This window comes from Equus asinus, chromosome 4 (assembly GCF_041296235.1).
Source record: "Equus asinus isolate D_3611 breed Donkey chromosome 4, EquAss-T2T_v2, whole genome shotgun sequence".
NCBI classification, from domain to species: domain Eukaryota; kingdom Metazoa; phylum Chordata; class Mammalia; order Perissodactyla; family Equidae; genus Equus; species Equus asinus.
In genome coordinates this window covers 131,648,726-131,675,472 of record NC_091793.1, presented here as the reverse complement: position 1 = coordinate 131,675,472, position 26,747 = coordinate 131,648,726, and the positions used below count along the sequence as shown (strand labels likewise).

Here is a 26,747-nt window from a genome sequence, read left to right as displayed (position 1 = left end):
GCCTTAAGTCATGCCTCAGGACTCAATTCGCTGGAGCGGGCTTCAGCGGTGAGGCCCGGGCTCCACAAATCCCCAGGCGACGTTAACTTTGCCAAGCTGTAGCAAACCGGGCTCTACACCTGCGGGGTGAGTTCAGGTTATAAGGAAGATGACCCGGAAGAGTCAGAAAACAGGTTTTTGGTAGGCACAGGAGTTTGGGGACGAGTCGGAAGCAGATGGGACTAACTTGACTTCTTCCCTCTCCCCAGTCTGCGGATATTCACACCTGCAGACGGACTGAGCACTCCGAGGGGGAAGGGGTGCACCCAGGCACCCTCACAGCGCAGCGCCGCCGCCTCACCCCGGCCTCGCCGCAATTACCCGGGCGCCCCACCTGCTCCGCAGCTCCGTCCCGCCCCGGCCGGCCGGCGCGGCCACACCCTCTCGCCGCTGGGGCCCCGCCCCGCAGCACGCGCCGCCGGCCGGCGCCCCGCCCCGCCCGTCACGTGACAGCCCCGCCCTCCGCGCGCGCTCCGATTGGCTGTCGCGGCGGAGGGGCCGGGTCCCAGCGCCCAGCCCTGCCCCGCGACGCGGCTGCAGTTTTCAAACCTCAACTGTAAGCTCCGGTTGCCGTCCGCGCTGCCGTCGCCGAGAGCCACCTCCCAGGGGGTCAGGTCGCCCCTGTTGGCCGTTGTCCGGAAGAGTAAAAGTGGGTCCTGCCACGCCCGGAGCTCCCCGGCGCCTCCCCGGGCCGGAGCTGGAGAACGCGTCCCGGGGCGGCAGCGGCGTGGGGCGGGACGGGAGCCCCCTGGAGGGGCAGCCCCGAGGGAGCCTGCTGCGGCCCGAGCGGTCAGTGTCTGCCGCCGCGCGTCCGCGGGCCTGCCGCGGCTGGCGGGTGGGCTCGGGCTGCGACTCCGAACCCCTGAGCCAGCCCCCTTTCCCCTGGGTGCAGAGACCCCCGAATGTGGGAGGGGTCCCGAGGAGGGATCAGGCGGGGTGGGCGGATCCAGGGTCCCCTGGGACCCCCGGGCTGGCGGAGATGGGCTCGGACTCTGCCGCCCCTCGAATGGCCGAATGCTCCGGCCCCCTAGCCGCATTGCGGCTGGAGTCCTGCTCCCCTGGTTTCCTCGGGTTCAGCGCGGGGGGCGGCCGGTGGTCCTCCCGACACCCCTCTCCGCCCGGAGAGCGTGTCTGTGTGTCAGTGAGTGTCTGTGTGTCTGCGCGCTGTCGCCCGGCCGGCCCGGGCTCTCCCCGGCTCGCGTCCCGCCGGGCCCCCCTCGCGACCGGCTCCCTCGCGTCCCTTGCACGTCGCGTCGACGTGGTCGGTCGTGTCCCTCCCGAGTTCACAGCTGTGGTGTGGGCACAGGTCGTGTACACATCTGGACTCGTGGACGCGTCCTGCTCACTCTGCTGCTTGGCGTCTGAAGTTTGTGCTCATCCTCTGGGGCATTTTCAGTTGCTGCTCGTGAACAGTTTTTCAAGTCAGTGAATAGAGAAGACCAATTGCAGTTGTTTCAGTGATTTTCGGTGATCTGATTTTATTTTGACGCTGTGTAAACCGCTTAAGTGTACGCGGCCCATCCTCAAACTCTACGACTGCAGTAGTTGATGGCTACGATTTTGACATTTACTCAGCTTTCTGTTTTATGTAGGGAAAAGCGCTTCATTTGAATTCCCTTAGAGGGATAAGAAGAGACAAAGTTGAGACTTTATGGCAGCTGGTAGCTAGCTGATAGTAGTTTTTCCTTTGTGATGGGACTGAAGGCGTTCCGACGGTAATTTGCAAATTGAAATTAAGAAAAAGAAATAGATTTAAAAAATCCAGCCACATACTGATCAAATTTCAATAATACTGGGTGTTTGTATCACATTCACTGATTGTTTCCCCGACGTAGTGTTTGCATCTGTGGTACCAGTGATGTGCTGAACCTCGCGGTGATGTTTGCCGTGGTGTGGCCCCTTTAAGTCCTCAAGTCTTGGAGAATGTGCGCCGAGACAGCGTGGTCTACAGAGAGGACCGGGCAGGTGGCAGTGTCTGCAACCCGGCGTTTTGAGCCCAGGAGCACAATTTTATTAAAAGGAAAAGATGATAAGCCTACTTTCTCATTGATACACCGTTTTGTAGTTTTAGAGTGAACCGTTCAGAAAATAGTTTTCGGCTTCTAAAGTGTTTGTTTTATAACTATTAAACCACATGCCCATTGAATTGTTTATTTTTGAAAAAGCTGGTCCTTAGGAGCAATGCGCTAGTTTAAGAGCTCTCTTCTTTCCCCTTCCTCCTCTGAGCAGATGTTCAGTTTTTTAAAATTTCTCCAGTATTTTGAGAATGGAAGTTGTTATTAATAGCTGCTTTATTTTTGAGATACATCTCATGCATTTTAGATTATTTTTCTAAATTATGGATCTAAAATTGAAGTGAAATATATTTACGTGGCAATATATTTAAGTTTTCTAAGTAAAATTTGTGTATAACTTGAAGGCCTTTCTTTTTTGTGTGGGACAGGATGCTTGTGGTTTCTCTTGGGCTCGCTGAATAGTGAGTTACGACTTGGTTAAGATAGAATCAGTTTTAGGAAAGTCGGGACTTGACTAATTGGTCACTGTGTCAGCACATTAATAAGAAATCTGAACAAGACATGGGTATTTTAATGGCATTTTCCTAATCACAAATTTTATTTTTAAGCTCACATTGACAGCATTTTACTGGTGTTAGGTAAACATTTAAACATTATTTTAGAAGCTTTATTTTGAAACTGTTTGATAATTGTTAGGAGAGAACTTCCTTTTCAAAATTTCCCTGGTTTAATCTTAGAAACCCAATTTAAAACTCAGGTATCAAAGAAATCAATTGCTAACACTTTCACTTAATCCTAAAATTGTCTCAAAATTGCATGTATATTATCGTGTAGTGCATGTTTCCTGTATATAAAATTGGCAGCTGAGAACAGTACTCCTAGATTTACTGCTTTTAAAGGATTTTTATTGATTCTTGTTTTTTTGAAGAATTCTTTTACATCCTGCGGGTATTTATTGTGTCAGAAACATTAACAGTCATTTATGTGCTTCCTTTCCACTTGGGAAAACTTTAAATGTTTTAGTTGCTTTAGTTTTCCCCAATATTGATGAGAAAATTCAATGACTTTATTTTTATATAGTTTATATTCTCAGACTATTATCAAAGGGTATTTCTTTGAATATTTCAGTTAGCAAATTACTTATAAATTGTTACAAACACACACACATATATATATATTATTTTTTGTGAGGAAGCTTGGCCCTGAGCTAACATCTGTTGCCGATCTTTCTCTTTTTGCTTGAGGAAGATTGTTGCTGAGCTAACATCTGTGCCAATCTTCCTCTATTTTGTGTGGGATGCCGCCACAGCAGGGCTTGAAGAGTGGTGCTAGGTCCCCGCCCAGGATCCAAACCTGTGAACCCTGGGCCAACTGAAGTGGAGCGTGAACTCAACCACTATGCCACCGGGCTGGCCCCCAAACACGTGTTTTTATCTAAATATGGTGTGATAAATGTTGCAATTTTCAAGACATACTTTGTTAAAAAATTTTTTATTTCTTTGATTTATTTATCCTTTTTTTCCAAATTCATTTAACCTTGAACTTCGATGCCATTTTAAACATCTAAACTAGCCAGTTTCTTTTAACATTATATGCAACATATTTCAGTGCACCCCTGACCCTTTGCAACTTCTTCCCCAAAAGAGGGCGTAGTTATACTTTAAGCATTTAAAAATTTTAATATTAACGGTGAGATGGTAGTTTCATCTTTAATCCTTAAAGGATCATATTCTATTTTGTATTGTAATAGTTGCTGAATAAACACTACTTCAGCAATGATGATATAAGTAAACAGTACTGTATTTTACAACAGAAAGTTAATTTTCCATCTGATGAGTGACAGGCACTATATGTTTCTTGGCCGACTATGTTTCTGTTTTCCAGCATCTCCATATCCTGGTTCCCGATTACAGGGTTTAGTTCTCCTTCTGAAGGTAGAAGAGACAGCACAACGCTTACTGTTGTGGCGCAGAAGCAGGCCCAGGGTCTGTATCTGGGACCTGAGCCCTCGGGTGGCATGTACTAGTGTTTATGCTAGGCTGGTTGGACTAGAGGCAGTCAGCTGGCTTCCTTTCCTGCTTTTCAAAGGATTAAATTCTTGAATTATACTTTCTATTCAATCTTTATTTTAAAAAAAACCTGTTAGTAGAATACATATAAGGAATACAGTGTCTTTCTTGACATTGAAAATCAGCTTCATCTCGGTCCCTACACCAGTACCTTTACTTCTAATCAATGACTCATTTAAAATGGATTGTTCTGCCACACTAGCAGAAAGTTCTTCCTTTATTTTGATGGATGCTAGATAAATAAATCTTCAATTCCTCTGTTTCCTAGGGAAAGTTTGGTAGCTATAAATGGCGATGTAGAAAGGAGTTGTTTCCTGCGTGTCTTACTTTGCATTGCCTTTCATATTTACTGTGTGAAGATATAGATTTATCAGTTCTTGGCAGGACAAGTATCTGAATTTCCTGATTGAAGTAACTCTTAAAATGTTGATGTTCTTAGCTAAAGTAGGAATTTACGTAAAAACAGATGGCTACCTAATCTGGAAAGACAAGTAAATACAAAATGATCTGTTGGTATTACGTTACGGTATCTGATAAGCTAATTTTATCCATGTTTCCCGACTTCGCGGCTATTCTGTTTAGAATTGAAATTGTCTAATAGCAATTTAAAATATTTCTTATTTTATTTAGCCAAATACTGAATTAAACAGAGACTAGCAGCATTTGCAGCTCTAATACTGTAATTTCAAGATGGAGCTTATTCTGCTAAACCCTTAAAGATATGAGATGTACCTAAAAATTCTTCCTGCTTTATTTCATAATTCTTATCATTCAGTTCATCAAACTTTTTTTAAATTCCTGCCAGGTGCCAGACAGGTGTTGGAAGGTTAGTCACAAAAGTAAATGGTTGCTGCCCTTTAGACACTAAATGTAATTGCAGTCCCACGTGTTACATGTTGAGATAAAGAGGTATGTCAAGGGTCCTCCCGTTTGAAGCATAGAGGCATTTAACCCAACCTGTGGGTTTTAGGCAAAGCTTCCTGGGAGAGATGACATTCTGTGTTGAGACATAAAGGATGCATAAGAAGAGTTAGCCATTTAAGGAAAGGTAGAAAGGGTGTTTGAGGAGAGAAGTATAGCAGAGATGTAGAAGCAGAATGTCGACAGGAGGGTGGCAGGAACCGAAGCTGGTGTGTACCCATCTCCAGGGCTTTGTGTGTCATGCTGTCAGGACTTGCGCTTGTGGGGATCAAAGCAGACAATTTAATTCTCTAGATGTTTTTATTTATTGTATATGTTATATTCTATTTTTATAAAACATTTTTATTTGATAACTTTGAAATGAATATTATGATGGATGTGTTTAAAATAGAGCTAGTTAGAGGTTTATAGGGGCTGTTTGTCTTACTTTTGATCACGTCACATTTGCTTTCTCCCTTCAAGTAAATTAAAGTCCAAATCAAGCCTAACGTTTCCTTCTGTCCATCCTTCGCTGACCCATATCTGAATTCTTACTGTAATTATTGCAATGGGAGTTAATGAAAAACAATCTCTGAAAACATGTTTGAGATGCCATTACTTCTCGTCATACTGGGCCCTAGACTGCTTAGTTGTACCCTGCCTTCTGATACCCTCTTACTGTTTCTGGTGCCTGAGTGTGTCTGTGGTTGTGTACCCACACACACACATTTACCTACTAAGTCCCTTAAGATTTTTTTTTCGTTAGTGTAGCCTAGTAAAGTGTTAGGAAATGAATTTCAAGTGGGATGAGACATCCTGGTAATTTAGAATCAGTTAGAAGTCCGTGAGCTGTGGTAGAAAACAAGGACAGGTCTGGGACTAATGTTGGGGTTAGACAGTTTGGTGGGAAACTTAGGAAGATGCCAGGAGAGAGAAAGCTGACTGATAACCTTCATGTGGCCAAGGATTAAATCTTCTGTGAAGGGCAGCCAGAGCTTTGTGGAGGGTTTGGTGGACAAAGGTGACATTCATGCTCCACTGTATGCAAAACTGGCCAATGGAGAGGAAATGGAAAAGTATTAGGCTGTGACAGTTGATTCAAGTGCAGTAAATAGAAGAAAAAATACACTCACCGGCTGCTGTATGGTTGCCTAAAGCAGTTTGTAATACAGCTCTATTAGCAATAAGATAAGTTGAAAGGTCAGTCTTCATAAATGTGCTCTTTCTCTTTTCTGAGATATGGCTTGTGTTCCAGCACATTTGCAGTCAGTGACATGTGTCACAATTCGAAAGATGATTTTTGTATTCATGTGTATTTAAGAAACTGCTGCTGGCCCAGTGGTATTTTCAGCTACATTTATAGTCATACAAGTACCTGTGGTATGTTCATCCCTATGCTGACCAACAGTACATGTGAGGGGAGGAAAATTTATTAGGGTAAAAAATTAAACACAAGTCAATGTCCAGTATTAGGAAATACTATTAAGTAATTTGATTAGTAAGTCCCTATTTATATTACCATTATCCATTTCAATCCTTTTTGTTTTAAAAAAAAGCTAAGCTCTTTTTCCTTCTAATATAACTAAATAATATGTATTTAAAAACTTAATATTTATCAGTATATTTGGATATCACATTTTGAATTTCTTTTGGAGGAATCCCAGGATGAGTCTGGATTTTCACAAGTGAAACTTGTAATAAAGACATTTGTCTTAAGGTTACAAACTGTTATTCAGAGTATAGAATTATAACTATAACATTAATTCAGAATTTGTTAAATTGTTTTTTCTGTGCAGCGTTAAACAAGACATTAATTCTTGCTTAGTATTTACTCTAAATGCTTACATGGTCTCTGCATAAGAACTGACACATTATTTGGCTAATGAACACCATCTGCTCTATATAAATGCAGAGAAAACGTTGAGGCCTTAAAAACCTGAGCAATAATGGCTCTTGAACTTCCAAGCAAGTAAACCCTCAATGTGTAAAGAGAGATGTTTTGCTGTTGCATATGGGTAAGTTTCTGCATTCAGAATCTAGTCATCCATATTCACAGCCATCTTTTTTACCCAAAGGTATTTATTAATTTTTGTCGATTCATAAATTAGTACCTGCTTAGTGTAGATATTTAAACACAGGAAAGTATAAATACTGCCATAATCCCACTACCTAGAGGTAACCATGTTAACGTTTTGCCATTGTTTTCCAGTCCTGTCTTCTATTTGCTTTCGTATTTTTCCCACAAACTTATAATACTGTACATAAAGTTTTGTCTTCCTTTTTTCACTAATATAATGAATTAAAAATATTCTTTGAAAGCACAATTTTTGTGTATATAATGTCTTATTATTTAGGTGTATTTAACCATTTCCCTATTGTTGGACGTCAGGGTTCATTCATTCAACAAGTTTTTGATTTTTTTTCACTGTTGTACATCCTGCTTCATTGAACATAAATCAACTACATCTAAGAACCATATTGACTCTTTTTGAAACTTGAGAGCAGAGAATACTTATTCATAAAATATATTTTAGTTCTTTAGAGTTCTTATGAATAGATCACTTTGTTGATGGTATATTACAGCATAAGATCAACTTCTTAGATTCTAGGATCTAGATGAGGTGAACATCTTAGACTCAAGAACCTGTACTCTGTGTCTGTGATTGAGTTTGACACATTACTGTTGTCATGTTTCCCAAGGCCTGATTGATGAACAGTGTTTGGGAATATAGCCCAGTTTGTCTCCAAGATACGGGTGCATCCCTTCTTTCTGTGTATACGTGTATAACATAAATGCAGTCATAAGGATGCATAGTCATAGACTTTTAAATTTAGAAAAAAATTTGTAAAATCTCAAAGATGACCTGAAAAAAAATAGATTGAGAATGGAAATTGGTATTAATTTTTCAGAGAGGAATAAGCGACCAGTGAAACTCAGTTCCATCAGAACTAAGAAAGTACACAAATAGTTCATCAAAACAGAATAGAAAGGCAGAATTTTAAGAGTTGAGTCTAAGCTAACTTGGGGTGAGAGTTTTGTATGTGGAAACAGGGTGCAGCTCCTCGGCAATGGCAGGGTACTGCATAGAGAGTATAGAATAGTAACAATATTTATTGAACAATCACGATGGGCTCTCGTGGTTAGCACTTTACCAGTGTCATATCATGAGTTCATCATATTTTAATTTTTAGAGCTCAGCAATTGGATTCTGTCATCATCCGTACTTTAGAGGCAGCAGAATTGAAGCTTTCCTCTCTAGTCATCAGAGAAATGCAAAGTAAATCACAAAATTCCGTTTCACCTTCGTCACACTAGAGCAGCCAAAATTAAAAGTCTGAATGGGGCAAATGTTGGCAAGAAAATGATAAGCCTTCCCACTCAGGGCTGGTGGGAATGTAAACTGGGGGTGGAATGAAGGGACCGACTTCACCTGTGTCTGTGAGGTCTTACTTATTTTTAATTTAAACAAAATACGGCAAAGTAATAATATTGAAAAAGCAAGTGTTAGGTTATTTGTATCCTTTCCTGTACATGCGAAATGCTTCCTTCTTTTCTTTTTAGTACCAGTGTTAGTTTGCTAGGGCGGCCAGAACAAAGTACTGCAGAACGGCAACTCAAACAACAGAAATTTATTTTCTCACAATTCTGGGGAGTAGAAGTTTGCGGTCAAGGTGTGGGCAGGGTCAGTTTCTTCCGAGGCCCTTCTCTTTGGCTTGTAGATGGCCTTCTCCGTGTCTTCAGATGTTCTTCCCTCTGTGTGTTTCTGTGTCCTGCTCTCCTCTTTCTGTAAGGACACCAGTCCTGTTGGATTAAGGCGTGCCCTAATGACCTCATTTTTAACTTATCTCTTTAAAGCCCCTCTCCAAATATGGTCACTGTCTGAGGTACTGAGGGTTAGGACTTCAACACGTGAGTTTTGAGGGAGGGGCACAGTTTAGCCCAGAATAGTAGCAAAGTTAAATAATTTGGTTAAGATCTCGTAGCTGCTATGATGGATCAATGGGATTCAGACCGGATGTGATTCAGTCTAAGTGTTATTTTCGGAAGACTGCGCGGCTCCTCTTAGACAGCTAGAGATGTATCCCCACACTAGTTAGGCTCTGATTCCCCAAAGACAAGAGATTCGGAGAAAAAGATTTTGCTGACATAAGAATAAAATTGAGAAAATACAGAAACTGATAACACTGAAGTCTAATTACACTGCCTATTGCTAAGTTGAATATAGTTCGCATTTGAACTTGGGAAGATAAAGAACGGTACATGTCAAGCAGGAAATAAGTGGAGGAAAAATGTGGCAGAGAAGGAACAGAAGTCTTGGGGGTCCTTATAAGAGGGTGCTGGAAGAAACTGGATCTTTATTAGATAGGCATAGCAGAAAGTCAGAAGTAATTTGAAATATATGGTCTGCTATTGCCATTTGAATTGTTAATACGAAATAGTAGTTTTGATGTTAAAACCAAAAACTTGTAAATATCACTAAGTTCCAGATAGACAAGAGCATCAGACATAGACCAGAACTCCAGAAAGCAGCTGTGTGTGGTTTGTCCGTCATCCGGCAGAATCATCGAGCTCTTCGTACAGGGCAGGCTCTGTGCTAGGCTCTGCCCAAGAAAGCAACGCTAAGATCTAGGAAAATCTCTGAATTTAGTATTGAAACATACACAGCCTGTGAAGCAAGTTCTATTTGCTATAGTCATTCAGATGTCTGTAATATAACTCACAAGATGTGAATTCACCACCAAATTTGTTTGGCCATGCAAAATTAAATTAAAAATGAGTAAGCATTACCTCGCTATGTTAAATTATCTTGTTATGTGAAGATATAATTTTAGAGAGTGAGAGTTTAAAAATGAAATTGAATGATTACTTGTATTAAAATTTTATTGTAACTGTTTTTTAAGAATTTGGGAGGTCTTACAGGATTTTTATAGTAGTGTGAAAGGAAGTCAGTAGCCTGGTTCAAGTGCCACAGAGGTGATACCAGTGTGTGTGTGTGCTTTCTGTTTTCCTTCCTTTTGGTAAAATGTGCTCTTTAAATCTTCTTCTTTTTTGGGGGAGACAGGAGAGTTGTATCTTATAGCTATATTTGGAGGTGTATAATGTAATGCACATCCTGTCTGAGATAACATCTTTTTTTTTTCTTAATTGCATGTAAGTTATATCCTGTGTCTGCTCTCTTTTTAAATAGGTAAAGCTAAGTGGCTGGAGGAGCATATCTAGAGGCATCTGCCATGTCGCGGAGAAGGTTTGATTGCCGCAGTATTTCAGGCTTGCTGACGACAATGCCTCAAACCCCAATGAAAATGGAAAACTTTAATAATTTTTATACACTCACATCTAAAGAGCTAGGAAGGTAAGGCAACTTTGTGATGTGTGTGCTGTTTAAATTGGCATTTTGGATTTCTGTGTCTATAGTTCTATAAAACTCACTTGATTGTTAACAACAAAGATGAGACAGAGAAGTCATCATCTCTGCTGTTATTATACAGGGTCCCGTCCTAACGACTTGGAAGCGAAATGTGTGGAGGGTTAGTGATCCTGGATGATACATCCCACGCAGCTTCAGAGGCCCTGAGAGGAGGCCGGGCTTCTTGGTGGAGGCTGTGCATGGGAAGCGGCAGCTGAGCAGAGCAGCCGAGCCCAGACCTGGGCACCACTGCCGTCTCCAAGCTGCATGACCTCCATTAAAGTGCTAGGTGTCCCTCTTAGTGCTGTAGTTACCCCGTCAGAGAAGTGGGGGTGAAGATAATTGTGTCTGTCTTATATCGTTGTTGTCAGGATTAGTTACTTAGTATTTGCAAAATATTTAGTAGAGTGCTATATAAGTTTTTGTTAAATAAAAAATTGTAAAAATTCCTGGGATATTGTGCTGGGCTAAAACAATATATAGGGAAATTCTCCTCTTCTTTCCTAAATGAAAAGAATCGACTCGTATTTGATAGTCTAATTCTATATGACGAAGAATGCATATTCTATGAGTAAAACCTGTGCTTGCACTAATACTAATCGGCTGTGGCTTCAGCAAGGTGCAGATTTCCTTAAGGCCATGGAGTGACCTGATGGTACGAGATCATTTAATACTACTGTTTTAATATATCTGCAAGCAACCAAAGATATGCCAAGTTATTTAACTTATATGTTTAGCATCTTTTGAGCTTTAAATGAAAGATAGCTAACAAAGGGTTGGAAGATGGCAGTCAGTTTCTATCTTCAGTTTGATTTTAGTTCTGGAGGCAAATGTTTTGGCTTATGTTAAAATGGTTTACCCAAGGCCGTGTTTGTATTGACAGATGTACAGTAATACAGTATGATTGATTTTTATCTTTGAAAATCTCGATATGAAAACAAAACTTGACTGAACCGTGACCAGTAATTCTGTTCTCAGTGGTCTTTTATGTTAGGGGTAAAGGCAGGTCCTGGCTTTTTCACTGGTCAGATGTTGGATGTGACATCAGATGACCTTTTGCAAAATAAGGTTGGTAATATCTACTTCATCAGACTAAGACCTAGATGTGAAAGCATATTTCATAATTCTGGAATGTTTATTTAATTTTATGTGCAAAATATTTGGGTGTTTTAATGGTATGTTAAAAGATATAATTTAAAAAACCTTTCAGAATGTTTTTATGACATTGTTTAGTTCTAAATCTATCATTTTATTTTTCTTTGCATTGTAACAGGGAAGAGTAAGTTTTCTTTTTGTTGCCTGTGTCTCACGTTGGTGGTCACAGACCCTTTGCCCTGGAAGGATTTTGTTGGTCAGTGGTCTTCTAATATAATTTTTAAGCAGTGCAGCAGTCTTTCCTCTAATTTTCCTGACGAGCTGGTTAAGCCTCAATTTGCATGATTCAGTGATGGGGAGCTCACTACCTCAGAATGTATCTGTTCCATTTTGTGGGCGCCTCTTTGGCACAGAAGGTTCTGTTTTCTACTCTGCTAATACTTACCCAAAAGACGTGGTTCTCCTTTTGTAGCTGCGTATAATGTACATCTGAAAACCCTTCAGAGCTTTTGCATGTAGCTAAATATTGCCAGTTTCCTTGAACACTCACCACATGACCTGATTTCCAGACAGCCTTCCTTGACCCAGTTATCCTCTTCCGGACCACTTTGTATTCTTCTTCGTCAGTCTTAAAATAAGGAGCTCTAGACTGGACGCAGTGTTGTCCCTGTCTTACATCTAGAATACCACAAAGCTGTATGGAGGTTGCCGAAGACTCCATTAGGAGTTTCCCTTTTCCCCAACAGCCATGTCAATATGTGTCATATGGCATCATATGGTATGTTAGTAAAAACAGGCTAAGCTCAAAAGCAGTTGACCTGTCTTTGCTCTAGATCTAAAGATGTGTAATCTACTCAGTTGTATGATTTCCTTCTCTTTAAGATGAGAGAGTGTGCACAACCAGAGGCACTCACGACTAGAATATACAACTATGTACTGGTGGGCTTTGGGGAGAAGAAGAAGGGGGAAGAAAAAAAGATAGGCAACAGTTGTTAGCTCAGGTGCGAATCTTTAAAAAACAAAAACAAAAGAAGAGAGGGTGGATTAAATATCTCCAAGTTTCCTTCTGTCACAAAAATGTTTGGAGACTGCTTTGAGCAGGATGTTGAATATGCAAAGCCTTGAACAGTACACACAGTAAAGAGTATTCTTTTCTATTTTTCTGAGTTAACTATTTTGATGAGTAAATGTACACACATTTATTAAATTAACTTTGCAAAATAAGGGATATTATGGGAGTTAGAAAGGCTATGAAATATTTTTTTTCTTTGAAGACTTTGGAGAACTTAAATTTTGAGGAGGACAATATTAATAATCCTAAATTGTTTTATAAATGAGGTGGCATCGTAAATAACAATCATAAGCTTGAATCAGCTGTACTTTTTAACATTTTAGAGCAAAAACTCATGATAGAATCTGATTAAAACAAATTCAGATCGCTGGTATCCCATTTTCTAATACCTTCATGAGGAGACCTAGCATTTTTCTTTTAATTGATAAAGGTTAATGAGCCACATGGTAAATATTGATATATCTGATTAGTAAATCTTGATAAGTTGGAAATCATGACCTTTCGTCTGCCAGGAACTTAAAGTTCTTTCAATATTGTTACCAATTTTAATATCCTATGCTTTTGCAAATGGAAATTAGCATCATAATCATGTTTCTCCTGGGGCTTGTACATTTTGAAGTATATAAACATATAATTCTAGCATGTAGTGAACTACAAAGCGATCTTTCTGAATCAATTGGTTTGCTAATTAATTTTAAGATGTTAATTAAGTTAGTTAAGATATAGGAATTTATTTTCCTATCACAAACTAAGAGAAAACATGTAAAAGTTAACGGTTCATTTTTGACAATTCTCAAAAAACTTTGCATTGTTCCTGTTTTTTAGCATGTTGGGTAAGTTGTTTCCACCCCTCCCCCACTGAGGCAAGGTTTCATAGGACTTCTTGTGGTTAGAAGGGTGAGGCCGATGCAGAAATAAACGTCAGCTTCCTTTGTGGCTTACCCTCCCCCTCCTTTCACATTTTATTGTGTGTTCTAGAATGCAAAACAGTAACTACTAGACCTTTTCACTGCTGGGAAATCTAGGCAGCTTTTGCCTTTTTAGGATATGAATTAAGTATTATTGTTAAGGGTTTTAAATTTTCTTAAATGCTTCTGTTAAATTTGATATAGGAACATTATGCATTAAAGATTATTTTTGGGCTTCTAAACCACAATTAGCACTTGAGAATAGAAAACAAATTTTTTTTCATAACTCATCTGATAATTATGGTAAAAATGTTTACCTTATTTACAGTATGTAAGTGAATATATATGTAAAATTGTACTGGAATCTCAAATAAACTTTAAAAAATATAAATGCTTTAAGTACAGCATGCAAAATAGCACAATATATGATATCATAGTAGGTGCATATTCCTTGCATTCATTCAACAGACACTTCAGTTCCTATTGTGTATTAGTTAGCAAAGTGGAGATTTTATAATTACTGCAGTAATTAGGGCCCACAGGGTCCCTGCCCTCATGGGGCTTTTACTTAGTGGTGAACATTGACAAATAATCACCAACGTCATGTGGTCGCCTTTGCTTCTGGTTGAGGAGTGCTATACTTGTTTAAGAAAGCCTCTGGAGAATGCCTGAAACATAAAAAGGGTTATTATTTAATTTTGTTCTTTGTTTCTGAGCAAATTCTGGTTTGTAGATACACTCATAAAATTATAGCAGAACTAAATTGTCACAACCAGTGCTATAAACTATATCTTTTTTCAGATGGACAGTTTTCTTGGCTAACTGGTTTGTGTTTCCTGAGTTTTACAAGGTGAATTTCTTCATAAAGCTCAAAATTTCTTTTCTGTTTTAGACAGATCTTAGCTTCTCAATCTAAGAGTGGGCAGAAGTGAGTGAGTTGCACTGCTTAAAAAAAACTTATCTTCAAAGGAGAAATTGTTTTGTAGTGGTGAGAAGAGAAAACTAGGAATGCACGTTCCACAGTTTAATTCTTGGCACTCCAGTTCCATATGTGACCTTTCATGAGTCATTCAATCTTAGTCTGACTCAGTTTATCCAGTTTAAAATCTGTAAGACAGGGTGGTTTCAATAGAAAGTTAAGGGAACGATTGACTTGTTTGTGTGCTCATTGAAATGCATCCGTTTGTGTTCCTTTTGCATACAGTGAGAAAAATCTTATAGTTAAAATTAAACATCCTCATATCATAAATGAAAAGTTTTTTTCAAAGAATCAGGTTTGTGCATGCAAATTTGTTGCATCGATATATTGTTGTGACAGTTTAGCTCTGCTGTAATTTTATGAGTGTATCTACAAACCAGAATTTGCTCAGAAACAAAGAACAAAATTAAATAATAACCCTTTTTATGTTTCAGGCATTCTCCAGAGGCTTTCTTAAACAAGTATAGCACTCCTCAACCAGAAGCAAAGGCGACCACATGACGTTGGTGATTATTTATTTGTCAATGTTCACCACTAAGTAAAAGCCCCATGAGGGCAGGGACCCTGTGGGCCCTAATTACTGCAGTAATTATAAAATCTCCACTTTGCTAACTAATACACAATAGGAACTGAGTCAAATTATAGCTTGGTCACTTTGTTTTTGGCATTAGGAGCTATACTTTTTCAGCTTGATTTCCACTGCTTTTCCTTGGCCCCAGTTTGGAGGAAATTTGGGAAATAAAGAGTAGGAATCTTTGTCGTCTTGGTCCTAGTGAATGGCAAGTGAAATACAATCCAGAAATTTATTTTGTCCCCCACCCTAACCCTACCTCACCTTCGCTCCAAACACCAAGTGGATTAAAAATAGTTTGCCTTGCTAAGCCCCTGATATGCTGTGTTAGAAATACATTCTAAGGGGAATTGGGGCAAGCGGAGTTGTGAAACAAAACTAACTCTCTGAAGATCCTTTATTTATGCCTGATTTGTTAGTATCTAGAGAGTAATTAGAGACTAAGGATAAAGGTTCTTAATTTTGGATACCCTGGACTCAGGCTTAGGAGATTTATGGATGGGCTTTGAAATTTGAAAACCCTCTGGAATTGTATGTAATACTTTCTATTTAAGGGCATGTGTACATTTTTCTGGGTAGGAAGTCAATAGCTTTTATTTGTTGCTTAAAATAGTCTTACTCAAAATAACTTTAGTTCTTTGGGAAACTAGATTTTGGGTGACCATAGTCTTAGAATACACATATTTGCCAGTGTCTTTAAATTTTGGCTGAGATGCTGAGCACTTCTATTGTAGAGAGCTAAAAACATACTTACTCCTAAAATGATAAACATCACTGTAATGGGTGTGTTTGTACATACTGTTGGTAACTTTTCTTAGGTGATTGTAAAGTATCTTTGGATACTGTCCATAGGACACACATACCTTTGATAGCTGTCACAGGCTTCACAGACTACTGAATGATACTAAGATTTACTGGTAAAACAACTGACAAATTGTGGTAGAATGCTTCAAAGCTTGTTAAAAGTGGTGTTGGAAAGGCAAAGTGATTACACTAACAAAATTAAATGTCAAATACCCATTTTCGCATTCACTGTAATTTTTTGTATTTGAAGAAAAGGTATTTTGATTAGAGAGTTAATGTGATACCCTGTTAAGGGTATGGTCTTTGGAAATAGACCAAGATACATATCCTCTTTGGGGTCTGCAAAACAGAATAGTGTTTACTGTATAGGACTGTTGTGACACTTAAACACAGTAATTTATATCAAGAGTATGCCATGGAGACGGGATGCAAAAGAGATCTCCTACAATGATAACATGTTATATTAATAGTGAAGAACAAATAGAATTCTGTCTTATCCTGTTATTACATTTGTCGTTTTCATTTTTTTTTTTTTTAAGATTTTATTTTTTTCCTTTTTCTCCCCAAAGCCCCCCGGTACATAGTTGCATATTCTTTGTTGTGGGTCCTTGTAGTTGTGGCATGTGGGACTCTGCCTCAGCGTGGTTTGATGAGCAGTGCCATGTCCGCGCCCAGGATTCGAACCAACGAAACACTGGGCCGCCTGCAGCGGAGCGCGCGAACTTAACCACTCCGCCACGGGGCCAGCCCCTGTCGTTTTCATTTTTAAGTGATAGTACTATAAATTTTGAAAAGTACGGGCAGTATTTGATTCAGTTGAGAGAACAGATAAATTCCTAATGGAATGATTGTTTGAAAGGATTGACTTTAAGTTGGAGGGATAACAGTATCTGTGTTATAATGATGCTATTTTTTATGGAAAAGTTAAAACTGGTTGTTCTCATTTTTTCTTCCAGAGGAAAATTTGCTGTGGTTAGACAGTGTATATCAAAATCTACTGGCCAAGAGTATGCTGCAAAATTTCTGAAAAAGAGAAGAAGAGGACAGGATTGTCGAGCAGAGATTCTGCATGAGATTGCTGTGCTTGAGTTGGCCAAGTCCTGTCCCCACGTAATTAATCTTCATGAAGTCTATGAAAATGCAAGTGAAATCATTTTGATATTGGAATAGTGAGTATACTCTTCAATTTTAAGTAAATTTAAAGTATCTATTTTAATTGGTGGGATAAAATTACTTAAAATGTCAAGAACAAGAATACGATAAGAACTTGTAAGGATTCCTGCTGATAAAATGTTAGAGGGAAATAGTTTACATTCAAATATTTTCACAAGGCTAAATGTATAGCCTCACACACAAACACATACACAAAAACTAATTAAACATCACAAACTAAATAAGTGACAACAGTGCTTGGCGAATGTGGTGAGATGAGTATACTTTCATTGCTAACGGCACAGAAAATTGATGAGTTTTTCTGCAAAACAATCCGGTGGGCAAATAGAATTGAAATCATTTATATATTTTGTCCATCTCTTTGAAAACACATCCAATGAAATGAGCCGAGGAGAATAGAAAGGTAAGCTGGCATGAAGGTGGGCCTAGCACATTGTTTGTTAAAAAAACCAGTTTTATTTAGTATGTGATGTGCAGAAGACTGTTAGGAATTGTAGCAATACGGAGTAAAATCTCTCTCTTTCCAAAGTCATATAAAGTTGAAAATTCCCAAATAATCAGCAGTTCGTCAGGTGGGGTAGAGCATGGTTAAGCTGACTGGTTTGTTAACCAATATATTGACATGCGGTTCTAAAAAGTACCTTTCTTGCATGACAGTCTGACACATTTATTATAAGTATATAACAAATGTGTGTGAACATCTGCAACTATTGGAAGAGATCAGCTAAATTTATGTTTAGTATGCTTTTGGTTTTTGATAAATCTCTTTTATAATAAACTAAAGAGATCATAAGTGATTTAGAAAAACAAATGTTTAGTATGCTTTAGGTTTTGATAGTATTTCATAAATCTATTTTATAATAAACTAAAGAGATAATAAATACTTGCATTAGAAAAAGTGCGTTATAAATATGGTAATTCTTTTTGGTAGCTAACCTGCATCATTACCTTTTGAATTTAAAAGTATATTAACCTAATTTTAGTATTCAGTTGTCTTAAGGATGAAGAGGTTTGTCTATATATTTATAAAAAATCAATATGTTTTTGTACCAGGAGAGTTGATTGCCTGGAATCAGTTTGTAAATCAAAATGCTTATTTTGCAAAATGTTAGTGACAAGTAGTGCATTTAAGAGTGGATACTTTGTACAGTTCCCAGAACACCAACATACCAATTAAGGTATATTATAGTACCTTCAAAATAAATTAGAATTGCAGAAAAGCCCAGGATCCTACCAATATGATTTCATTTTTCATATATTTTGGATTGTTTTTGTCAGATTCTTCAGCTGACCTTTAAAAAGTTGTCTGCTTGCATGACATCTTCTTGTTGGAAGTATGTGAAAAGCAGCTAACATTTTTCCAAAACAGTAATGGAATTCTGGGTTTGGAAGGTGACTATACATAGAAGCATTGACCACTTTCATAAAATCCTGTTTTTGTGGTTCATCCAAATAGCGACAACAAAATGCATCACAAAGTATTGACACATTTGATGGAGGGACGCTGTTCATACTCAGAAAATTGATTCAGGTCCCCTGCCCAGTAACTGAGTGCCGTGAGGGCAGAAGTGTTAAGGGTCCCAGTCCCCCGTGGCTGAAGCAGAACAAGCCCTCAGTAAATGTTGAGTGGATTAATATGTTTAATTTCTTACAGAGCAACTGAGGCCTACTGAAAGTTATTACTAGGACTTTGGTTTAGTTACTGTGCCTATCACTTAGGGGTGGCATTGTCACATCAGACAAAGTTTAGCTGTTTTAATAAGGTGGCATAATTTTTTATATAGCAAAAATAAAATGGTAGAGTCTTTAATAACAGTTACCAATTTGATCCCCTCCTCAAACTATCCTACATACTCATGTTTCTTCCCCAACTTTTTGATTTTACAATATTTCAAATCTACAGAGGAGTTGAAAGGATAGTACAGTTAACGCTCATCCTCTTCAGCTTGATTCACCAGTTGTTGACGTTTTGGCTTCTTTACTGAATCACTTGAAGGTTGTAGGTGTCATGACATTTCTCCTTTGCATGCCAAAGTATTTATTCCAAAGAGTACGAGCATTCTTCTGCTTAACCAACACCAGTATAAACCTGAGAAAGTTAACCTTAATTCAGTAGGATCACCTAATACACAGTCCATATTTAAATTTCTTTGATTACCTCAAACATGTTTTATAGGCCTATTTTTTCCTAAATTCCAATACAAGAGACAGTCAAGATTCACACATTGTATTTGTTTGTTAATCCTCTTTAGTCACTTTATTTTTCGTGACATTGACCTTTTGGGAGGAAGTCTGTATCAGTTGTCACATGAAATAAACTACATTCTGGATTCGTCTGATTGTTTTCTCATGATTAGATTCAGGTTCAGCACTTTTGGCAAGAAGGCTAGTGTAGGCGAAGAGGTGTCTTTCTTATGGAGTCACATCAGACGGCAGCTGCCATCAGGCGGTTCTCTTATTGGCTTTGTTAATTAGAACATGGCTGAGGTGGAGTCGGCCAGCCCGCCCCATTGTAAGGAACCTTTTCCCCTTTATAATTAATAAGTAATCTGGGTGGTGATATTTTGAGACCTTGTGGATATTCTCTTTTTTAATAGCTTATCTTCTAGTGATTTTGGTAACCGTTGACACTACTTGTTTGAATTGTTATAGTGAGTGTCAGAAAATGATGACTTCTAATTCTACTATTCCTTTTAAATTTCTTCAACTGGCATTCTTCTGTAAAGAAGAGCTGCCCTTCCTTTCCCCCTTTTTAATATCAGTATAGATTCATGGTTTATTTTTTGTGATTAATGAATAATAGTTTCTGCCATTATTATTTTTTTTCCAAAGATTTTATGTTTCCTTTTTCTCCCAAAGCCCCCCAGTACATAGTTGTGTATTTTTAGTTGTGGGTCCCTCTAGTTGTGGCATGTGGGATGCCGCCTCAGCATGGCCTGATGAGCGGTGCCATGTCTGCGCTCAGGATCTGAACCGGTGAAACCCTGGGCCGCTGAAGCAGAACGCGCGAACCTAACACTTAGCCATGGGGCCGGCCCCTCTGCCATTATCTTTTGTGCCCAAATTGTCCCCCATTTGTCTAGTGGTACCATTTTAAGCTTCTTGCTGTGCCCTTTTGATGTGATCTCTGTAGTGGAGGACTTCCTTGCTTTATGGCACGCCAAGATTTCCAGGGGCACCTTTTGTTTTCCCTACCCCGGACCTGCCATCAGCCATCTGTCTGAGAAGTTCTGGTTCTTTTTAGTGGAGAATGTTATTTAGAAACCAAGGTCGAGGAGCTGGACATGCTCATTGTTAACAGAGTATCGTTTCCAGGCATTTTCTAAGGATAGTGTTAGGAAATAACGTTTTTAAGAACTCATGAGTTCATTCTGATAGCTCCCATTCAAGTCCTATCCCACAGGGCTCCGTGTCACCTCTCACTTCCCATATTCGTTTCTCCCGTCACCCGCCGTGAGAATCCTGGTTCTCAATGACATTTACCCACTTGTTTGCCTTATCAAACCACAATACATGCAAAATAGCTCCGGCATAACAATACTAATACCACTTAGTAAAAGTTCCTCAGTAAAGGTCAGCCTTTTTTTGCCATTCTTTTTGTCTGTAGAATATAGCCCACTAAGGATGTACGGTCAGAGTTATATAGTTAGGTACACGTGTTTCTGTTCATATTCAATCTTAGGATTTGATTTTTAAATCCTTTATTTTTTTTGGAATTGTAAAAAAGATTTACATGATTCAAAACTCAAAGATGTTGAGGCCAGCCCAGTGGTGCAGCGGTTAGGTTCACGCACCCTGCTTCGGCAGCCTGGGTTTCATGGGTTTGGATCCCAGGCATGAACCAACACACTGCTCATCAAGCCATGCTGTGGTGGCATCCCACATACAAAAAAATGGAGGAAGATTAGCACAGATGTTAGCTCAGGGATACTATTCCTCAGGCAAAAGAGGAGGATTGGCAACAGATGTTAGCTCAGGGGCTCAGGGCCAGTCTTCCCCAGCACCCCCCCCCCAAAAAAAAACCCTCAAAGATGTCTATAAAGGCGTATTACGAAGTGTTACTTCCATTTCTATCCTTTCTACTCTCTTCCCACCCAGCCTTTATAGGTAACCATATTTTCTAGTTTCTGGCTCATTTATGTGTTCCTTCTTGTCTATATAAGCAAATTTGTATGCATTTACATTCCCCTTTCTTTCCTACAGAAAAGGTAGCATATTTTATATGCTCTTTTGTACCTTACTTTATGTTAGACTTAACATTATATCCTAGAAATCATTCTGTATTAGTTCTTGGGCATCTTTCTTACTACTGTTATTATTGCCCTTTTTTAAGTGGCTGCCTGGTACTCATTGTGTGGTTGTATCGTGCTTTATTCAGTCCGTCTTCTACAAATGGGCACTATTTGTGGAGGTGTGGTTTTATGGTACATTTCTAGAAGCGTGATTGCTGGGTCAAAGAGTAAATGCATGTGTAGTTGCATTAGATATTGTCACATTTCTCCTTATATGGATAGTGCATAATCACTTTAAAAAGGCACTTTTTTGAATTGTTGTATTTGCTGAATATATGAATCTAACTAAAATTTTGTTTTGAAACTGTTATAGCTATGTGTTCCGATAGCTCTATTTTATTTTTGGTTTTGTGTTTTGTTTTGCCTCTATATTTCACCTAAACCTATTTGTTAACCAAATTAAGTTGTTTACTTTTGTGAATTAAACTTAAATTCTTGCAATCAGCTTGTCACTTTTTAATAATTGCTGAGTCTTTTATTTTTGTCTTAATACTTAGTCCACAGGAAAGTATTTCATTACCAATTATAAAGTCTGAATGATTTTTTAGCCTTTTCTTTGATTATTTGAAAAGTAACATAAATACTCTCTTTCTGGAAGGTAGTATTAGATCTCTTTATAAATTGGGGGGAAATGTGATGATAGTTGAGTCATTCCAGCCCCGCTCTCCATGAGGCAATGACTTTTCTATAACAAGTGTTTTAAAAGCATATTTGGAGCATTAGATAAAAGAGATACAAAGCTTTTTTTTTAACTTCTGGAAAGAAGGTATTCCAAATTGGACACATTAATTTTTTAGTGCTGAATTTTGAGCCAGCTAAAATTGATTATGAGTAGTAGTTATTATCCTTTGGAGAACGTGGGACAAGAACTTTGTCCTAGAAATAGTGGGGTTCAGTAGGGGAATGTGCTTGGATTAATGAGCTCTGTGAGATCGTATGGGAGAGAAAGAATATTTTTTTTTTGTCTAGAAATTACCAGCTTATGTTGTCTACTAAATATCTTTAAATAGTATGAACCCAGTAGGAAATGACAAGACCATATAGCACAATAGCAAAGCATGCGAAGTAGAAAGCCTCACCTTCTGGAGGGAGCTCAATCTGAGCACCAGACAGCACATTTTCATGTAATCATAACAATTGCAACAGTAATACATGCTGGGCATTTACTGTATAGCAGACACTGTGCTAAACACTTCATCTGTCTTCTCATTTGATTCTTAAAACAATCCTCCCAAAAGGGAGACTGGTATTCACTTCACATGTTCTGATTTAGAGGCAGGAAATACCCTGACTAGTTGTCTTTCCATTCTAAAATTCCGCCAGCTGTGTTTCCATCATTAGCGTAGGAATATAACTCTAAAAGAGACCCTTAATATAAAAAATTTAAAACGACTTCATGTTGATTGCTAGAAATAAATACTTAATTTAAAAATCTTTACTATGGCCCTCCAAAGCTATATAGATAAAATGAATGGAATCTGTATTTTGTGGATAAGGGAAATAGTACTTTGTTTTACTGAAAATCTTGGCCCTCTAGTACCCAAGGAAATCCATCAGTTTGGATAGGAAAATATTCTGATATTCATCTTTTATATCTTGACTTTATTGTGTTATGGGAGTCTTTCTCAAAGATGTTTTCTACTTCCCTACTAATGTTTAGAGTGTGCTTCAGAAAGCTGGAAAAGGCAGCTGGAGATGGAGATAGTGTGTAGCACCTAGGTTTGCCTGACAGTGTCACTGTAAAGTGCTCTCGTCACACACACAGCATGTCTCCAGATACACAGGCCGGTGAACACAGGCACTGTGGAGTTCCGAATGTGCGCTCGATGTCCCTCAGGGGCACACTCTTCTAATAGAGAAAGAGGAGGAGTACCTGAATGTACTTTCTAGGATGATGACAGTGAGCTACGTGGCTTTTCTGACTGTAGAGACATTTTTTCTGCTGTGTAGTCACTGCTCTGAGTGGCTTGTCTTAACAAAGTGTCTGCTTGTCTGCACCTGCACACTGCTCCCATTATGCTTCCAGCTTCCAGTGTCTGCTCACCTCTGCAATCTGCTTCTCGTGTTGTCTGTTCTTTCCCTCCTCTTAAGTCTTCCTCATTTTCCACTTCCCGTGGCTCCACCTGTGTCCCTCTTTTGTGGGGAAAATGGCACCAATAAATGCTACAAAAAAGCCATTGGTCAGCTCGCCAAACTAAAAGGAAGAGACAGTCCAACTGGCTGACAAACATAGTATTTGTTTGATTTTGTTACTGAATAAACAAAGACCCTTAGGATACTTCTGTTTATAAAAATAATACCTATTCATTGTGTTAAAATTAGAGGGTATAGGGGCTGGCCCCGTGGCCAAGCCGTTAAGTTCGCGCGCTCCGCTGCAGGCGGCCCAGTGTTTCGTTGGTTCGAATCCTGGGCGCGGACATGACACTGCTCATCAAGCCATGCTGAAGCAGCATCCCACATGCCACAACTAGAAGGACCCACAACGAAGAATATACAACTATGTACCGGGGGGATTTGGGGAGAAAAAGGAAAAAAATAAAATCTTTAAAAAAAAAAAAACAAGAAAAAAATGAAATTAGAGGATATAGAAAATAGAAATCATATGTAAACTGTGGTGATTTTTATGACATATTTCTGTATTTTAAAATTATTCTTACGTTTCAGTCTATGCATGTATACCTTTAGAAACAAAATTGTGATCTCCTGGGCGTACTCTCTTACAACAGTCTTTCCACTTAAGAATATATTGTGTTTTTATGTGTATGATGCAGTGTTTCTAAAAATGAGTTTTAATTTAGCAAGACTCTTTAAATTGCCTTCCTAATCAGAATTCAACAAGAAACCCCAGAATTCAGAAAGGCTGGATGTCGCTAGATTTGGAATTAACATTTGTCAACTCCCTGTAAGAGCAGCTAATATTTACTGAACATTTACCAGGCGTCAGACACTGCTTAACACAGGTCATCTGCTTTGATCCTTTGAACATGTGCTGTTCTTAGTACTTCACCTGGCTTATCTAACTTAGTTCTTAGAGCAGCCCACTGCAGTAGGAGCTGTCGTTTTCCTTATGTGTCGTTACGGTACACTGGAAGAAACAGAGGCACAGTTGTCCCAGTTAAGGTAGCGAGTTGGTGGCAGAGCCAGGACGGACCCCAGGCGCTCTTGATTTCAGCAGCAGCCCTGCGAGCAACCTGCTGTCCTGTCTCTTATGTCCCAGGCACTGCAGAGTGCTTTACACACTTTGTCGCAGTTTGTTTTCTTATGTTTTGTTTTGAATATTAGAATTAGTGGAAGGTTCTGGCTATTGAATTAACTTTAGTGAATGTAATGTAAAATGTTGGTACATAAATGATTATAAAGTGTTCAAGAGTGGATTTCTTACCTAAGCAATTTATGTTGCCATATATATGAAGCATTCGGATCTTTCTGGCATTTTCCACATCTTACTAGTGGATGTAAATCCATATCTTATGCAGTTTTCTTATAATTTCAAATGATTTGGTCCGATTTCTTATCAACTTTATCTTATAAAGTCCCTAGCAAGGAACTCATTCTAGGAGAATGTAAAGTGTCATCTCTTCATTTTCTTATTTGCTTATGATTGCATTAGTAATGTTGTCTACAGTGTCTTTTCAGGAATATATTTAGACCACGTTCTGTTTTGAGAGGATTTGTTTCGTTAAAACTAAATAATGTAACCCAAAAGGGAAAGGGTGAGCGTGTCACTGGCAGTCTGGCCTGTGGAGTCCCTCTTCCCTCGGGAGACCCTGAGCAGGGCTGTGACTGTGTACATCTGACAGGGAGACCTAGGAGCCGCTGGGGATGGTCTGTATGTGAATTGTTCAGAAGGATTAATTTATTTGTTTCAGAAGAATGTGAATTTCTTTTTTCTTTCTTTCTCTTTTTTTTTTTTGAGGAAGATTAGCCCTGAGCTAACTGCTGCCAATCCTCCTCTTTTTGCTGAGGAAGACTGGCCCTGAGCTAACATCCAGGCCCATCTTCCTCTACTTTCTATGTGGGACGCACACCCAGGATCTGAACCGGCGAACCCTGGGCCGCTGAAGTGGAGTGTACGCACTTAACCAACCGCCGTGCCACCGGGCCAGCCCCAGAATGTGTATTTCTAATACTGTCTTTCTCTTCCTTACTTTGGAGTTCACTACTATAAATTTTATAGCAAACTAAATTTTTCACACTCAGATTGTCTCTACCATGATACCTTGAGACAAATATTACCGTTAATTTCTCATGAATTTTTCTGGGAGTTTGGGGCAGTTGAAATGTGAAGAATACATGATCAGGGCTTTCCTGTGTATTCCTTACCGGCTGTCCCTCAGTTTTTTCTGGAATGTCATAGATAGAGTATAAAGCAGCAAATCCCTGTGGCCTGTCATTGGCACACTGGGTACACGTGCTTGATGGGAGGTTCATCTGCAGTGGGAAGGTCCATCCTGTGACTTTCAGTGTGGGACTCAAATTTTCAACCATATTGATGTTTTTCTTCTCATGGCCCCTAATACACATGGCATGCTTCTTCCTCTTGGCACTCACCAAGACTTCTGAATTTCAGTTTCAGCCACTCTGAAGAATGGCTGCCTGTTACATCATTCATTCATTCAACAAACACTTACTGACTACCTTCTTCTATATGCCACACATTGTTCTTGTGGCTGTGGATACAGCAGTGAAACAAAGGAAGAAAAATAATAGTGTTTTCGAGAGTGAGTGAGTTCCTATTTTATCACGTATAATATGCTCTACTTGAGATATTTGCAAACACACCTTATAAATTTGATGAATAACCATCTAGATGTTTCTGCGTGATCTTCTGACAAATTTTATCTTATTTAGATTTTTGTCCTCAAAAAAAAGAAATCAAAATTTGCTGAGTTCACTGATAATGTCTGTTTTACAGTTGGGGAAACTCAGTAAGTGAGTGACCGTAAGTTATATTGCTGGTGAACATTGGATTTAGGATTTAAGTTTAGATTATTAGATTCTAAACCTAGGGCTTTTTCACAATGCCTTTATCAATATTCTTTAGATCTTCAGTTCTTTAAAAAAAAAGGGGGAGTTGGATTCTGGCTGCCAGTGTCCTGTGTGGTGTGGCAGTGCAGCCTCCTGGTTAAGAATCAGATGTTCACACGTGTAACAGACTCGTCGTGGCCCCTGTCACTGTGGGACCTTGTGCAAGTTGGTGAACCTCTTGCTACTTGATTCTTCATCTGTCAAATGGGGATAATAACCACCCACCTCACATGGTTGTCATGAGGATCAAACTGATGACACTCATGTGTGTGTACATAAATGAAATGAAGGCAGGGGGCAGAGCCGAGCTCAGGAGGTTAGCTAGCTGTTATTTTTGCTGCAGCATTAAGGCAGACTACAATATTACTGAGTTATAAAGCTATTCAATTTTGTT

The 26,747-nt window shown here is 39.1% G+C and overlaps 1 protein-coding gene across 2 annotated transcripts in view; it reads left to right on the top strand.

The window, feature by feature from the left end:
- Positions 1-518: 518 nt before the first annotated feature.
- Positions 519-26,747, top strand: part of STK17B (serine/threonine kinase 17b) — a 36,652-nt gene continuing 10,423 nt past the window's right edge. The window contains exons 1-3 of one of the 2 annotated variants that reach the window (XM_014835213.3): positions 519-688; positions 10,213-10,377; positions 16,817-17,029. In XM_014835213.3, the coding sequence (XP_014690699.1) occupies positions 10,256-10,377; positions 16,817-17,029 (335 nt within the window). In that variant the 5' untranslated portion in view covers positions 519-688; positions 10,213-10,255. Of the gene's footprint in view, positions 829-10,212; positions 10,378-16,816; positions 17,030-26,747 lie in introns of both variants that reach the window. The other variant, XM_014835212.3, reaches the window with a different exon arrangement.